General features: G+C 31.7%; 1 protein-coding gene across 1 annotated transcript in view; it reads left to right on the top strand.

The window, feature by feature from the left end:
* The window catches only part of LOC130238327 (peripheral myelin protein 22-like), a 22298-nt gene extending 8193 nt beyond the window's left edge, over positions 1–14105 (top strand). The window contains exons 4-5 of the mRNA XM_056469317.1: positions 2125–2265; positions 11298–14105. Of these exons, the coding sequence (XP_056325292.1) occupies positions 2125–2265; positions 11298–11458 (302 nt within the window). The 3' untranslated portion in view covers positions 11459–14105. The remainder of the gene's footprint in view (positions 1–2124; positions 2266–11297) is intronic.
* Positions 14106–19423: the final 5318 nt, after the last annotated feature.

Raw genomic sequence — 19423 nt, 5'->3', positions numbered from 1 at the left:
CCTCTGACCTCTGTGATCAGCAAGGCATTTATGTGAACAAAGCTGCTGATCAATGGATCATTTCTCTTTTTCTGAACATTCTGTATTTTGATTGTTTATAAAAATCCCGGTAGACCAATCCATATACTCATTAGGGTTAGGTTAGATTATATTCATGGTGACCATGTACAAGAACAATGTTTAGTTCCCCAATGAATCTTTCAGTGAACAAACATTAGCCTATAAAAACATACAGTTCTTCTATATTCCCACTAATCCAAAAGCTTGCATTGATGTTGGGAGGAATCATACAGACCACATTGGCAGGTGAATTTTGCTAGTACCTGGGTTTCTGATCTTATCAAAGGTTGACATTGTTCTGAGATGCTCTCTTGCAGACCTCAGTTGTAACAAGTGGTTATCGTGTTACCTGATTCACCTCTGATCTCTGGGATCAACAAGGCATTTCACAAAACTGCAGATCAATTTCTCCTTTTTTTTTGAAGATTCTGTATTTTGATCGTTCATCAAAATTCCAGTAGATCAGCAGTCTGTGAAATACTCCCCCATTATTATGCTCTGTTTTAACATTTCTACAAGCCTACACAGAGTTGCTGCCAGGCTGATTAGTAATTTGCATTAGTAAACAGTTGGAAATTAATGTTTTGGACCCCATTGGTTGTCACTGTATTGGCAAAAACAGAAAAAAAAAACATGGCAAATATCTTCGTGGTCAACAAAGAAAAATTATAAAATAAATGATCACAGTTTGCATTTTAGGTGAATTATTTATATTTTTAACTTATTATATGTGAGCATAAGTGTGGCAGTGTTGCCTCACAGCAAGAACGTTGCTGGTTTGAGTCCCAGCTGGGCCAGTTGACATTTCTGTGTGGAGTTTGCATTTTTCCCAGTACTGGGTTGAAGCTGGAAGGGCATCCATGTGTAAAACAACACAAGTTGGCGATTCTTTCCACTGGGAGACCCCTGATGAATTAGGGACTACGCCGAATGAATATTTGAGTATAACAGTGCTAAAGCATAAACACTGAATCATTTGTACATAATAGGAGGTTCTAAAGGCAGAATAAATGCTAAACATTAAACTGAAACATCTGTTACGACATTCCTCATCAAACTTCCACAAAGCAGACTTACAGCACACTATTGACTTTCATTTGTAGCAAGAACTTTCATTTCTATTTCAAATAAATGCTTTCTATTAAGTGCAGCATTGGTGCGCACACATTAAAAACATTTTGAAAAAACGTACCAACTTCAAACTTGTGATCAGTAATGTACACTCTTTGGCATTATTGGTTTAAATGGTTCTCAATAATGCAGAAATATTCTTTAGATTAAAGTTCTTCACACTAAAGTCCTTCACACACAAAAAAAGGTCTTTAAAAACTCATCACTGAAAAGTTATTTAAGGAACCAAAAATTGCTTTTCTTTGGTATGAGATTGCTGCGAAAGCCCATAGTAGCCTTTATTTAAAAGAGTGTATGTACAAAACAGGTTAAATGTTTCCTACTATAGAGAAAATACTAATGCAAACATTTACTTTCTCCAGTCCACACATGTAAGAGGGTGGAATGGGCTCTAATGCAGGTTAAAAATGACACACAGGAGGCTTTTAAAGCCATCAAATGTAGGTAATATCCAGTTAATGGATCTCCTTGTAAGCTGCCGCATTTTGGCCATGGGAAGTCAAGACAGGATCAATATCAGGTGCTGGTAACCTGCTAAGAGCTTTTAGGAACAGAAACCTCTTTATGTGATTGCACAATGCATTAAGGGATTCCTGGATCCTCCAGTGCTCTTTATGTCCATGAAACAGCCATCAAAACTTTAAATGCAACATATAGGCATTAGGTGTTTTGTTTTTTTCCCAACTCATTATCAATAATATATAGATGCCTAAGTGCATATCTCCAATTGAAAACTGGAACTACTGGTACATCTGCTGTTATCGATCAAGAATAGCAGAAGAGAAAAAATTAACGACCTGTCTATAGCCCAATTTGTGTTCATTCAAAATGACCATCCCGTTCCCAAGAGCAATTGTGTTTTTTATTCCTGCAAAGCTCTAGAGGTTTTAGGACTAAGTGCACTAATATTTTAAAATTCTTTCTCTCTTTCAGTATGGATCCAGTCAGTCCAAGCCCTCATGATCCTTTCAGTCATCTTCAGCTTTCTGTCTCTCTTCCTGTTCTTCTGCCAACTCTTCACGCTTCAGAAGGGCGGCCGCTTCTTCCTCACTGGAGCATTTCAGATCTTTGCAAGTAAGTATTGGGACATCTTGATGTGAACATGGCACTCGGGATGCACCATTATAGAAATGTTATCCAATAATGATAACCGATAATGAAAACTGATAACTCCTCATAATTGGAAGTCAATAACAATACATAGTCCAAAATGTCCAAACAAATATAAAACAGAAAAAATTTTAGTTAATTTTAATTTTCCGCAATGGATTTAATAGCCAATAGCATAACCGATAACTCTATACTTGGAAGTTGATAACCAATATGTAGGCCAGTAAATTCCAAAACCAAAACATGACTAAAATGATCTGATTTTAAAATCTTAAATTCATTGTGACTTCTTGATGTTAGCATGCCACTGCAATGTATATAATAGCTGATACCCATAACCGATAAGTATATAAATGGAAGCCGATAACCAATAAATAGGCCAGTAAACTCCAAACAAATAAATTCACCGTGCAGCTTGATGTTAGCATGCCACAAGGGATGTCCGCAATGTATATAATAGCCAATACCTATAACTAATAACTCTTAGTATTTGGAAACCGATAACCAATACATAGGCTAGTAAAATCCAAACAAATACATTAAAGCTATTTTTTATTTAAAACCTTAAATTCCTTATGAAGTCTTGATTTTAGTATGCCACTAGGGCTGTCCTGCGATTTATATAATAGCCAATACTCATAAACAATAACCCTTTATATTGGAAGCCGATATCCAATACATAGGCCAGACAATTCCAAACAAATACAATATACAAGCAATTTTATTTTAAAACCTTAAATTCATTGTGACTTGATGTTAGCACCGCACTAGGGTTGTCCTGCGATGTATATAATAGTCGATACCATTAACCGATAACTCCTTATATTGGAAGCCGATAAACAATACAAAGGCCAAAAAACTCCAAACATATACAATACACAAACACAATAACTCTTTATATTGGAAGCCGATAAACAATACAAAGGCCAGAAAACTCCAAACATATACAATACACAAACAATTTTATTTTAAAACCTTAAATTCACCATGCAGCTTGATGTTAGCATGCCAGTAGGGATGCATCAGTGTATATAATAGCCGATACCCTTAACCGATAACTCTTTATATTGGAAACCGATAACCAATACATAGTCCAAAACAAATCCAAACAAATACAATACACAAGCAATTTTATTTTAAAACCTTGAATTCATCATGCACCTTGATGTTAGAATGGCGCAAGGGATGAACCACAATTTATATAATAGCCGATACCCTTAACCGATAACTCTTTATATTTGGAAACTGATAACCAATACATAGGCCATTCCATTCCAAACAAATTCATTAAACAAGATTCGATTTGATTTCATTTAAAACCTTAAATTCTTTGTGACCTCTTGATAATAGCATGTGATTACAGATGCATCGCAATGAATACAATAGCCGATAACTATAACCGATAACTATTTAAAACTGATATATAGGCCAAAAAAAACGTAAAAAAAACACATTTACACATTTAAGATTAACACATCTTAATCTTTCTTTACCAAAATCATGTGCAAATTGCTGTCTTCATCATGTAAAAGGCACGAAACGTAATGGCCAGCAGCACACACCAACAGTGGATCAACTAGCTTAAATAAACCATAATCTATTAGCCTCCTTATCATGCCAATAATGATAATGCCAAAAACAACCATTAATCAATATCGATATGCCTCATATATTGATATATACCGATATATTCTGCATAACTACAGGTATCTGTTTGACTGTTTGCAGATGCTAATGAGATTGACATACATTAACACGCTGACATGCTCCTTTGGTAAATGTTAATGACCTCAATGTGTTTGCAGCAAAAACAAAGAAGCAATTGTGATATTTGCGTATGTGTTTGTGCGAGTTGGCTCAGGTGATCTAAGATTAATTACCATTTATTAATAAAAGATCATCTACGAGACATCGACTGATCTCCTCTGTTCCTATGGAGGTGTATCTGCTCTCATTCACAGATGAAAAGACCTTTGGCCTTTGTCTTGTTAGTTTAATGAGTCTGTCATGTCTCATTAAGCCACAGACAGCGCAGGAAACCCTTTAATGCGCTCAGCCGCCGTTACAGGCAAACTTCCTGCCGATAATTTGGTTATGATTTCTTAAGATTGAATAAGGCGAGTTATAAATAGACGAGGTCAACAAAGCGAGCAAGCATTTCTCTTCATTTATGGTAAACAATACGTGTGAGAGATCAAATCTGTTGCTAATGCAAACTGATAACTCTCATTAGAAATCATCAGGGATCAACAAAAACAAGAAAAATCTAATGTCTGCGGAGATGTTCAGTCTTAGATGCACAAATTACTGACTCTATTGTGCATAATAAATGCGCATTTATGAATTATGCAGACGCTGAGTCAACAAAGCATTCAAAAACATTTGGAAAAGTTGAAGTGCAATAGTTAACTGCGGTACATTTGTTTTGGTGGTAGTTTATGCTGTATCTTGTTCAGATCATGCTCCTAAACCATTCTTTTAAAAACCAAATATGTAAAACAAGTCAGGGAGTGTCTAAAAAGTGCAAAATTCACCCATTTCTTCTATGACTGCACTCTAATGTGAATTATAAAATGACATTTTTTTTCAATACAAATTTATAATGTCTTTACAATGTATGGTCACACTTTATTTTGATGGCCCATTTGTTGAATTTAAGTTACATTGCATCTACATGCCAACAAATTCTCATTAGAGTATAAGTAAACTGTTAGGTCGGGGTGAGGGTAAGTGTAAGCCAGGCCCGGATTGGCTAATCAGGAGGACCGGGAGATTTCCAGTGGGCCGGTCCATTTTTTGTCCCTAGTTGCTTGCACTCTCAGCAGTCGCACTTTTTTCATTTATGTATTCATTCATTTGACCATAGCCTCACTCTTTTTATTCATTATTTTACCGCAGCACCGCTCTTTTTATTTATTTTCTCGCAGCCCTTTGAGCAAAATGCAGCCTGCAGGTTAATAATGATGTAACAATCATACCTCAAACAGCGGCACCTTAGTGAACATAAGAATTTGAATAATTAATATTAATGAATATTACATCTGCTCAATGAAAATCAGATGATTCACTACATTAATGGGAAAAAAGAGGGTAATAAAGATTAAGCCATTGTGGTTGAGTGGTCTGCACATTGCATTATGATGCTGCCGACCCATGTTCGAACCTTATTGGAGTAAATAATTTATTTTTTCATTTTTATTGTTGAGACATATAATACTGTTTGGGTTGTTGAACATTTGAAGTTGTAAAGCAGCAGTTTTCTTCAAAAAGACGTGATAGTGTCATTAGAAACTGAATTGGAAATGACGTTATTGTAATATAGTCAGTCGTGAACTGAGGTGGGCCGGTCTAAGGCTTGAAACTCCAAGGCTGATAAAGAGTCCCACTCCAGCCCTGGTGGAAGTTGACATGTACTTGCGAAGTTTAATGTCTGTTTAAGGAGCAGTATCAGAGTATCAGCAGATATTAACCAGACAGTCTACTAATATCAAAATAAAGTGTTACCCGATGTAGAGTATGTGTTGAGTATTGCGAATTATTATTATGTCCAAATTTAGATTTTGACCAATTCCAAACTGCACATTCATAATAACTATTAATTTTGCATGGGAAAAATATGCTTCAAATATTGACTTGAATATGAACTGAATGCTATCATAATGTATATTTTGAGACACTCCCTGACTTTGCACATGTTAGGATCACCATTTCAAGTTTTACATCTTTGGTGCTTAAAATAATTAAAATTTTGAATACTACTATAATTACTTTGAGAATTATGCTTTGATGTGTAATCTAAAAAGATAGCATGAGCTCTCCCTAATTTGCAATGAAACGTCATTTAAAGGGATAGTTCACTCAAAATGTAAACTTATGTCATCATTTGCTCTCCTTCCACTTTTTTCAAACTTATTTTAATTCCTTTTTTCGACTAAACACACAAGAAGATACTTTGAAAAATGTTGTTCTGCTATGGATGTCAATAGCTACCAAGTTTCCAACATTCTTCAAAATCTTATTTGTGAAAAAAGCTCTACATTGGAACAATGTAAAGTTGAGTAAATAGTGAACATGATCTCCTTAACATTGAAGAAAATAGCAAAAGTCTTACAAACGTCAATTCTAAACACAACTTTACTGCACACAAACTTATTCGTCTTCCAAATTTCCATTTTGTGTTCACCCATTTCTTCGGTGATTCTTCTGCGATTTTAAAATAGTAATTATTTTAAGCACCAAAGATGTGAAACTTGAAATGGTGATCCTAAGTTGCAAAGTTAGGGAGTGTCTCAAAAGACTGAGCATTGTTTTAAGAACCAAAAATGTATTAGAAATGTTTCTATATGAGTAACAGTGTTTGCATGATGATTACGAAAGTCTAAATTCTGATCATTTTGATTTTAACCAATTCCAAACTACATAATTCCTAATAAAACTATTAAGTTTGCTTGGGGAAAAAATATCCTCTAAATATTGGCTTGAATATGAACTGAAAGCTATCATACGGTATCTCTTGGTACTCTCCCTGACTTTGCACATGTTAGGATCACCATTTCAAGTTTTACATCTTGCTTTAAATAATTACAGTTTTGAACACAATCATAATTACTTTAAGAATTAGGTTTTGATGTAAGTGAGCTGAAAATGACGGAGCATGAGCTGCCTCTATTTTGCAATGAAACATCATTAAAGCATAGGTGTCAAAGCCAATTCCTGGAGGGCCGCAGCTCTGCTCAGTTTTGCTCTAATCCTAATCAAACACAGCTGATCCAAATAATTGAGGTGTTCAAAAGAATCTTGAACATCTAGTTGCATCAGTTGTGTTTTATTAGGATTGGAGCAAAACTGTGCAGAGCTGTGGACCTGATTTGAATTATGCAAACAATGTTTCCATTATGTTTCCATTATGCAAACAAAGAGTTCAGATGCAAAAGCCTTTAAGTCCCATCTTCAATGTCCTTCTAAAATAATTTTTTTTCTCAGCCTCCAATGTTTATGTTCAATTATTTCAGATTAAAGCCAATTAATATAACCTATTCTTAGTCATAAAAGTAAAATTACTAAACCTATGTGCACCTGAGAAAAATGCTCAGTTTAGAAGGCAAGTTTTTGCATCTGAACTTGTCAGATACTGACACACAGTAAATTTGTGACAGTCAAGGCATTTTCAGGATGTCTGAATTGTTCTTTTTTTAGACATCAACATTTTTGGGGCAACTTTGAGAGCCTTTGCAGATCATAATAAATACAAATAGCTAACAGACTAAAGAAAAAGAAAATATATAAACATGCATCATAAGAGTACTTAAAGTAAATACTAAGTATTTGGGATGTAATGAAGACAAAGTATTATTAGAACTCTTTACCGAATACTGTGCGCGCCACACATGCTTGATCTTTCGTTTCATACTGAGGGCTTTTAGAGTTGATATCTGCGTCTCAGATCACAGAGGATGGACACTAATTGAAAGCTAAATGTCAGAGGAGAGTCGAGGGTGTAAACAGCACAAAGGCAGACAGTTACAGGTGCCTACTGACTTGGCACTGGATACATAGACGCTGCCACAAGAGGAAATGTCAAGACTGGCACTCTGGAGGAGGTGTGTGGTCCGTCTGACGTAAAAGAACATGCTGAAAGTGCCTTGTCATATTTCCTCCCTCGCATGCAGACTAAATAGTCAAGCCTAAGGCAAAAAAAAAACATTTAGTTTGGTGACCATAACTTGATAAACACTGAGTATGTTAACATGGACACCAATAATCCACTTTTAATACGATCAAGAAAATACTTATTAGGAGTCTAGATTAGGAGTCTACCATGTAAACAGCAGTTTTTGGTAATTCAATCCAATTAAGGTCATAATCAAATTAAACAGAAATCGAATTAAGACATGTGGAGTATGCTGATTTTAATTGCATTATTGAAGTGCAGTACAGACATGTAAACACCGCAATCAAACTATTACTGTCATGTAGGATTTTCGCAGCATTTTACAACAGGATAGTCTATACACACACGGCTGTTTGACACTATTCTCTGCACTTTCCGAGTCAGTGAAGGACCACAGACACCTGCATCACGAAATTCAGAGTTTTTTTTCCCCATATGGGATGCGGTATCAAATTCCATTACAACTACACTCTTCCATTCTTTAATATCTCGTTTGTCAGAGGGGACATGCATGAAATGTTCCTGAATGAAAGTTAAAGTGCCAAACTGCAGATAATTCAACAAATTAAAAGTGAAACACCCCAAAATACACAAAACTCCGGAGGAAATGTGGATAGCGTGGTGATGCAATGATGATAATCGATCTATGTGCTATAATATGTAAAACGGGATAATGAAAGAAACATTCAAAAGGCAACTCATGTAAACATCTTAATCATATTATTGTCTCATTCAGACTGAGGCAAATAATTTATATATAATAATAATGTACTTACTATGTGAGTTTCCATGTTGTTACCAGGTGTAAACTAAAATTATTTTCAATTATAAGAGAATTTCTACAATGTAAGGGAATATAAATTTTTAATTCTTAGGTACTGTACACTACCGTTGAAAAGGTAGAGGTCAGTAATATGTTAAATAATTTTATTTAGTAAAGATTAAATTCTTAGTTTTAAATTTATTCAGTAAAGTATTAAACTGACCAAAAGTAGCAGAGAAAACTTTATTTTTAAATCAGTGTTGCTGCTTCGAACTTTGTATTTATTTATGTTTTCTTGGTTCAAATGGTTTTAAACACAATGAATGGAAAGTGGCACATATTAAAATATAGTAGTACATTAGAAAAAAAAAGTATTAATTTAATATATATATATATATATATATATATATATATATATATATATATATATATATATATATATATATATATATATATATATATATAAATGTTTTAAAATAATATTTAATAGTAACTCACAATTTTTGAGCAAATAAACACAGCTTTGGTGGAGTATAAATAAAAGCACCCTTTTGGATTTCGTTTGTCATATTGTTAATACTTTAAACAGTATTATTTTTAAACATACACTACCAGTCAAAGGTTGTTGTTTTTTAAAGAATATTATTTTGTTAATCAAGGTGGCATTCATTAAATGTAAAAAAAAAAAAGTTCAATTGTTAAATATTTATTAAAATTTTGAATAACTGCTTTCTTATTGTATGTAGTTTCAAATGAAATTATTACTCTAGTCAATATTGCTTTTATTGCCATTGCCATTAATAATAATAATAATAATAATAATAATAGTAATAATAATAATGATGATAAAAATAATAATGATATTAATAATAATAATAATAATAATAATAATAATAATAAATATTAGAGTGATTTCTGAAGGATCATGTGACTCTGAAGACTGAAGTAATGAAGCTGAAAATTCATCATTGATTCAAATCACTGGAATAAATTATAATATTAAATTATAAACTACTTTTGAACAGTTATTTTATAGTGCAATAACATTTCACAATTTTACAATTTGTACTGTATTATTGATGGTGTGCAGGATAAACTTATTTTAAAACATTTAAAAATCCTACTGACCCCAAACTTTTGACCGCTAGTGTATATCACATAAAGCATAAAATATATGCCAAGAGTAAAATAGTATGGGGGCTTTGTAATCACTAAAGAAATAAAAATGTTAATATGAAAGAAATGTTAAACAAAATTGGAGTTCTCATAAAAAGTATGTCATGTATGTACATAAAGTCAGAATTATTATGTCTCCTTAATTATTACCTCCCTCTATGTATAGATATTTTCCCCAATTTCCGTTTAACAGAAATACGTTTTTTTTACGCATTTCTAAACATAATAGTTTTAACAACTTATTTCTAATAACTGATTTCTTTTATATTTGCCATGACGAGTGCATAATATTTTAGATTTGTTTCAAGATGCTAGTATTCAACCTAAAGTGCAATTTAAAGGCTTAACTAGGTTAATTAGGTTAACTAGGCAAGTTAGGGTAATTAGGTAAATCATTGTATAACAGGGGTATGTTCTGTAGAAGCAGCATAAAAGTATTTTTATTATAGTCCATATATATATATATATATATATATATATATATATATATATATATATATATATATATATATATATATATATATATATATATATATATATATATATATATATATATATATATATATATATAACCGTCTTCTAGGCTAAACACACAGTGACTGCTAGCCAGCTTTGAGAAAAACACGACAGCAGGGTTAGTTGTAACAGGGTGTTACAATTAAGCCACACACTGTTGGACACCAACTAAACAAACAAAATATTTGTTGAATTTTTTGGTGTAATGTTAAGAACCTTGTTAATAGAAAATATTTTTTAACAGAAAAAAAAAATTTAATTGCTTATACAACAAATAAATGTATTGTATAATAACGGATAAATATATCTAAATAAATCCAAATGTGTTTATCCAATAGATAAATAAATAAATAAATAAATAAATAAATAAACAAACATACTATGCTATGTCAAATAAAAATAAATAAATTGAGCTAAGTACTGAGAAAATATAGCTACTATTTAAAGTAAACTGGATTTAAATTAATTGTGTAAGATCTGCCTTTTTAAGCATGTGTTACAACTAACCCGCTGTCTATTACAACTTGCCCTGCAGGTAGGGTAAATAGTAACATTTTTACTACTGGCACTTTTGGCAATACTTCACAGAAACCATTGGTCCGGCGATCATACAACTGGTGCTCATTTGTAGAAAAGGCTTGTGTGTTGTTGGTTTAAAAAATGGTGTGTCTAACCCCATTACTTTGTTCATTATTTGGCCAAAACCAAAAAGTGTTACTTTGTGCCCCGCTCTCCCCTAAGACTTTCTCCAGAAGAAAAAATATTATAGAAAATACTGTGAAAAAATCCTTGCTCTGTTAAACATATTTTGAGAAATAATTTAAAAAGAAAAAAACTCTGTTAATTATCCTTGTCGTCCTCTTTTCGCAGGTCTTTTCGTTATGAGCGGAGCCATCATTTACACTGTAATGAACCACGAATGGGTCCATGAGTCATTAAACTACGGCTTCTCCTACATCCTGGCCTGGGTAGCCTTCCCTCTGGCCTTCATAAGCGGGTTAATCTACGTGATCTTGAGGAAACGAGAGTGAGGTGGCATCACCCTCTAGTGGCGCCACATGGAAATACAGCTTTAAAGCCAAAGAATCGCACTGCATCCACAGAGAAGTGAAATCCCGCAGTATCTTCTTCACCCGGGGGTCAGTTCAGATCAAGCCCACTGCCACCCTACCCCCCAAAAAAGACATATTCAATACTGTCATCGTCTGAAGATGTATATAGTATCTATGGTTTAAAACCTATTTATAACACTTTTTACATGTATGTACATAGTATTTTATGTTGGCTCTATTGACAAAGAACTTCTGAAGAGCTTTTGTTTTAGCTAATGAAGTGCCTCGAGTGTGTGTTTGTCGCAGAAATGTGCATTAGCCATAATGAGTGTGTTTTTTTCTTTTCCAAAAACACTTACAACAATGTTTCTGATGTATTTTAACCAAAGTGCATGTATTACATGTTAGGGATTAATGAAAAGGAAGAGTTGCATTGAGAATTCATAGATGAAGTAACTTAAATAACAAGGTTAGATCTGTATTTTGTTTTAAAGATAGATTTTCTTTGTTTTTCCAACAAAAATGGTGCTATGTATTTGCCATTCCTTTAGCTAATAGCCATTTAGCCTTTATATACAAGGACGTAACGTGACTGAAAGCCAAAATCAGAATGCCATTGAATATATATATTGTGCTTGTGCCTATAACACAAAACTGTATATACACAGTAGCTACTCACCAAAAATACTTTCATTTTGTAATAAAACAAACAAAATGTGTTCGTAATAACGTGGTTATTAGTTTAGATTTGGGAGATCGTAATAAAATCATAAAAACATTGAGGAATTATTGGTTTTAGTTACTTATAAGAGCAGTATTAGCAGCAGGATTTGAGAGATTTAGTTGTAATAAATATCGCTTGTATAATAATACACTGTAAAGCCCAAAAAGTTAAGGTAACTCAAACCATTTGAGGAAACCGATTGCAACAAACCATTTAAGTTCAAAAACTAATCCTAATGAGTACTGTGAACTTACTCCATTTGAGTAAAAGAAGCAAATTGAGCAAAGTAAAACACAATAAATGAAGAGAACTCAAACCCATTGAGTACTGTAAAACCCAATAAGTTAAGGCAACTCAAACCGTTTGAGGAAACTGATTGCTACAAACCATTTGAGTTGAAAAAAACTAATCTATATGAGTACTGTGAACTTACTCCATTGAAGTAATGAGGTTAATTAACTCATTACCTTCAACACTGAGTTCAAACTCTTTTCAAATGAGTAGAATTAACCTTCAGTCAATTTTAAGTTAACTACACCCATTTCATTTGATAAAGTTGACTGTTGGGCTTTACAGTGTATCGCATTCAACTCCAACTACACTTTGACGGGTTTCAGGCTGTCATTGGGCATTACATAATTCAACAGTTGAGACGAACTCCCTGCATATTCATCATGAAATATGAAGGAACTTACAATACTGTACAGTATGTTATTACATGATATATCCATAAACACTTACTCAAAAAGCATCAAGTGGCAGTTTTGTTGTGAAATATGGATATGACGATGGATGGATGCATCATAACATCTGCATGCATTGGTAAATTGTCGAGTACTTGAAATATAACATTGCTGCGATGTCTATACGATGCTCGGTTTCATACTCACAGAACTCACAGTAATTCACAACGTACTGTAATAGCATGTGATTGTATTAAAAGAGAAACATATTACTTACAACTAAAGGCCCTATTCTGAGGACCATGTATTAGATTGCTTTTCCTACAACACCAAAAACAATAAATGATGTTTTGTTATGAGATGATGTTGCCTGTTTTTATGGTTAATCAATGCCTAAATCCCATTGTCTTTGTCTTTGTTTTTATCTGTGACTGAACGAACAAGAATAATTTATTTTACCCTGAATAAAAATTGTTTGATACTTCCCAGCAAGCATTTTTTGTTTCTAAAAGATGTCTAACAGATGTCTAATAGATGTCTAATAGACGTCTAAACATAGTCGTCTTGGCTAAAACGAGGCTAAACTTCAGCTGTCAGAAAAAAATCAAATAGACGTCTAAGAATAAGCCAAAACTAGACTAGTCATCAAATAAACAGAAATGAATGACTATATAAAGTCTGTTCAATTGACGACTAGTCTAGTTTTGGGCTATTCTTAGATGTCTATTAGATTTTCACCCAAATTTAGCCTTGTTTTAGCCAAGCTGTCTACGTTTATATGTCTATTAGATGTCTATTAAACACAAAATTGTTTGCTGGGTTATTTCTTTCATGTGTAAAGGAATTTCCGTATGTAGTAATTGATAACCCCCTTTAAAGTAAAGCAGTATATAAGCAATTTGTGGACCAGCACTACAGGCATATTGCATGTGCTCATTTAACAACACTAACACGAACTTAAAAACTGCAATCGTTACTTGACATCAATCTGACGTTAATATCTGAGCGTTTATTTAAATGGCCTTAATCATTGTAAACTGTAATATTTGTATGTAATTTCTGAAAACAGCTGTACTGTACGTCATGTCTGAAGGAGTATGAGCTCTGATGAAGACTGTTCATTCACTCGAACCCAACTCTGTGCCTCGCTTCTCTTATCAAAGCTTGTGTTTGTGTGTTTATTAAAAGCTATTAAAAAGAAATGATGCTTGCCAGACAACTGTCTCCATTATTGCTTAATTTTGCCCACACAAACTGCTGAATTTAAAATATTTAGCTCATAATAATTTAATTGCTAATAAAGTTTTTATAGTTATGGGTTTGAGTAAAAATATTTTAGAAATAATAAAATCCATTGTTGTTTTTGCATAATTTATTGATAATTATGATTATTATATTATATATGATTATTTATTGATCATTTATTGATGTCCTGTGAGACAGACAGACAGACAGACAGACAGACAGATCTTATCTACACACAAAACAATTGCTGCCCAAAATTTTTGTTGAATCAAACTTATTTTTCTAGTCATCTCAACTTCTATGAATCAAACTGATTAAAATGTTAAAGTAAACTTAAAATTTTAGTTGAAACCTTAACTTACTAAAAATAAGTAAAAGCTACATAAAACATTATAACTTCATTTTAACTTTATTATAACTTCTTGTTTTTAATTTTTTTATAGTGTATTTAACCTGATTAACCTAGTTAAGTGTTTAAATTGCACTTTGCAATACTGAATACTTGTATCTTGCAAAATATCTTGAAAAATATTAGGTAGGTCATATTTGTGAATCATTTTTAATCAATCAATCTCATATATATATATATATATATATATATATATATATATATATATATATATATATATATATATATATATATATATATATATATATATATATATATATATATACAGTTGAAGTCAGAATTATTAGCCCCCCTGTTTATTTTTCTCCCTAATTTCTGTTTAACGGAGAGAAGATTTTTCAACACATTTCTAAACATAATAGTTTTAATAACTCATCTCTAATAACCAATTTCTTTTATCTTTGCTATGATGACAGTACATAATATTTTACTAGATATTTTTCAAGACACTTCTATACAGCTTAAAGTGACATTTAAAGGCTTAACTAGGTGAATCAGGTTAGGGTTAATAGGCAAGTTATTGTATGACAATGGTTTGTTCTGTAGACTATCAAAATATAGCTTAAATTGGCTTATAATTATGACCTTAAAATGGCTTTAAAATATTAAAAACTACTTTTATTCAAGCCAAAATAAAACAAATAAGACTTTCTCCAGAAGAAACATTATTATCAGACGTACAGTGAAAATATATTTGCTCTATTAAACATAATTTGGGAAATATTTATATTTATATATATAAAAAAAAAATAAAAATAAAAAATCAAAGGAGGGCTAATAATGCTGACTTCAATTGTTTATATATATGTATACATGTGTGTGTGTGTGCGTGTGTGTGTTTAGATAGATAGACAGACAGACAGACAGACAGACAGACAGACAGAGACAGATAGATAGACAGACAGACAGACAGACAGACAGACAGACAGACAGACAGACAGACAGACAGACAGACAGACAGACAGACAGATAGATAGATAGATAGATAGATAGATAGATAGATAGATAGATAGATAGAATCTGCCAGCCAAAATCAAATAATAATTTAGCATATTCATGTCATTGTCAATTTGCAAATTCTGGCCTTCTCAGCACCAGATCCCTAGAAAATAGTGCCACATAGTGGTGTAGTTTAAATAGTGCAGCTTAATGTGAGAATGGTAAGACAGAGTGCCATCTAGTGTTACACATTACACTATACATGAAAAATGAAAAGAGATTTTCAAGCATCAATACAATAAATGTGAAAATAAATACCGCAATTTTCTCTAAAAATATGACTCATATATTTTAGATAGTTACAGATCAGAAGACATATGCTATTTATTTTTTTTTACATAAATATATCCCTCGCTGTCAATGGCAAAGCAACATTATTTAATAATTATTGAAAAAGATATGTGCATTTAATAGGTTATCTTTGTATTTACTTTGTATTTAAAATCATACCATTAATATAATTTGATGTGGCCCTAAAAACAATTTGTATTGTTTGATATTGATTGTCAATTATTTAATATTGATTGCTACAATGTACAAAAAAAACCCAATAAATTTACCAATAGATATCACAAAATACAGAGGTAGGGAACCTATGGCTCGGGAGTCACAAGTGGCTCTTCATCCAAAAATATGTGGCTCTCCTGTTGTCTCTCTTCAATAATATTTTAAAGTAAAAAAATTATAATTTTCACTAGAAATCAGTTTCCCATTGAAAATACAATTACAATTCCATTTTTATTGTATTTTTTACAGCAAAATGAATAAGAACTCAGTTTACAATAAAACAACTTTTTAACCAATGCGCATATGTGATGCTGTGGTTTAACTTGAATCGTGACACCAATAAAGGGCAAGCAACTTACATTTCTATGGTAACCTTGCGCATGTAAATTCAAACAACATTCATAAGTGGCGATGGCAAAAAGAAAAAAAATCTATAAATTTCCTTTGTTCATACATTATGATGCATTATATTTGCTTATTTTTGAATTGTGCATGAACATAAATAAAGGTTTTGTTTGTTAAAAAATAAAGGTTTTGTATATACACACCCCCAATGACTCTTTAAAAAAAATCAGAAATGGCTCTTTGCTGAAAAAAGGTTCCTGACCCCTGCACTAAATATTATGTAATAGATCAAATGATAGCTATAGCTTAGATTGATTTTAGATTTGATTTTCAATTTTTTTTTTCAAAGAACCCTGCTGCCCTCTAGTGAGATTTAGGATAACTTCATAGGATAACTTGCAATAAACTTTTAATATAAATTAAAAGTCTTAAAAAAGTTTTTTTTTATGTTTTTTTGTTTTTGTTTTTTTAAGTTAAAAACTAAAAGAGTTTAAGAACAAAACAAATTAAGAAAAAAAGGAGCACAAAAGAAAAAGTCACAGACCATTTCACAAGGTGTTACAGTCCATTTAATCTAATTACACCGCTCACAAAATCATCAGCAGTGCCATCATCAGTCTTCATTTACATATACTCTTTGTTTGCGGTTGTTTTTTACATGTGTTTTTAAAATTACCGAAGACAATTTAATTGAGTTGACGATATTCAAATGCTTCCTGGGCACTTCCGTTGAAATTTATGACTTCCTAGCACTCAAAACACTACGTTTATTAATTAATTATAGACATATAACTCATAATGTCTATTTAAGGGAATCAGATGATGTTGGGCTCTCCTGGGAATGTCTCTGTAAGGCAGACACATTAATATTACCCATGTGTCTCATCTTATAATGATGGTAATTAATGTTTGTGACCACAAAACCCTTGCAACTTAAGCCTGTCAGAAAGATTTGCTGCACCCAGTCCTATTTTGTATAAGCCCTAATCCTAAAGATCTGAAGATGTGTGTTATGCAACAGAGAAAATACTAATAAAAAACAGATAAGGTAATTCAAAAACAAATAATCTAGCAAATAAAACATTATATATTTTTATGAGTAATTTAGTTAGTTAGTATATATGTTATTAAACTATTAAAATTATCATAATTTATAACCTGCAGAAAATAAAAATATATATTTAATAGTTACGTAAAAACAACAAGCGAATAAAAAGCCATCAGCATTTCAATTCTTCTTCCATGGGATTGAGACCCCTGGGGTCATTACGTAAGACTAATGACACAGCAATAGTGTTAGTAGCAGCAGATAGATTTTATAGCACAATGTTAAACTTTCCCACCTTTATGTCACTCATGTACATTAAAAATAAATGCCACGATTTAATTAAACCTAGTCTTGAGCTGTAAACATTGTGCTCACCATTCTCATTAAGTGTGGTTAATATTAAGTTAAACAAATGAATAATGACTATAAAACATTATATGGTTGTTAGACTGTTGGACTTTTTTGTGTTGTCAGTGAGCTTGTTCATATAGTTCTTATTGGTGTTAGTGCACCGTTGTGTGCATTTTTTTAATGGTTATAACCACCTCCAAGGATAGTGAGGGTCGAGAGCTGAAAAGTTTGGCAACCCTTGTTCTAGATTGATTGGTTTGTTTGTTTATTTACTTAAAGCTGTCTATGAATCTTTGGACAATCATGAAAAAGAAAAAGGTCATTCTGAGTTTATCCAGAATCATGCAGCTCTATAAAATATTCTACAGAAGATTTAGATAAAATAAAATAATAAAATGCAAGCAAATGGAAATCATATGGTAACATTACAGGAATGCTCTGTGTTTACTAGGTTTTAAAATAAAATAAAATAAAATAAAATAAAATAAAATAAAATAAAATAAAATAAAATAAAATAAAATAAATCCAAAAACATCCTGGAAAAAATTATTGCACAAACAAAATAGAATTATGGTTTATGAATTATAGAACCATTAATGGTTCACAACAATAACCAACTGGAATTCATATGGTGATGTTAGAAGAATGTTCTGTGTTTACTAAGTTGTAGAATATAATAAAAATAAATAAAAAATAAAATAAATTATATACAATAAAAAATTAAATAAAATAATATTATATATATATATATATATATATATATATATATATATATATATATATATATATATATATATATATATATATATATATAAATTAAAATAATAGAATTTTACAAATGATACAAATAAATACAATAAAAATGTAATTAAATTAAATACAAATAAATTAAATAGATGTAGGAAAGATTTATTCAATTGTATTAAAAATTTTAGTTTGTAAAATACATTTTTTTATAAATAAATAAATAAATTTATTAATTAAAATAATAAAATGTAATTAATGCAACAACAAAAACAAAAAAAAAAATGTTAAAAAAACAAAAATAATAAAAACAAAATAAAATAAAATAAATCCTCCCCACAACATCCTGGAAAAAATGATTACACAAACAAAAAAGAATTATGGTTTATGAATTATTGAACCATTAATGGTTTACAAAAAAATAACAACCAAATGGAAATCATATGGAATGTTCTGTGTTTTCTGAAGGATAACGTGAAACTAAAAAAACTAAAGTAATTAAGCTGAAAAATTAGCTTTCGTCAAATGAAAATATGAAGTTTAAAAAATTGTGATATAAGTTCAAATCAAGCTTAAAAAGGCCAAAAAATGTCTCACTCACACGAAATGCATTTTTTTTACATTACATTCACACACCCAGCTAAGAGCTAAAGCTTTGTTTCTGCCCTGTTTGCCCCTCCTCTATCGCCAGCATAATTGTTTACATCCTCCGGGTCACGAATGAGACTACAAAATAATGACATTATCCATTCGTGTCCCTCTCAGTCTCCTCTGCCCCCCGCCAGTGTCCCAAACCCACCCAATGTCATTAACGCCTCCGCTCTCCATTTTCCAGTCTTCAGGGAGATAATATTCCTTCATTTCTGGAGCACAATGGCAAAGGACGCAA

This window comes from Danio aesculapii, chromosome 12 (assembly GCF_903798145.1).
Source record: "Danio aesculapii chromosome 12, fDanAes4.1, whole genome shotgun sequence".
NCBI classification, from domain to species: Eukaryota; Metazoa; Chordata; class Actinopteri; order Cypriniformes; family Danionidae; genus Danio; species Danio aesculapii.
This window is presented reverse-complemented; position numbering and strand designations above follow the sequence as displayed.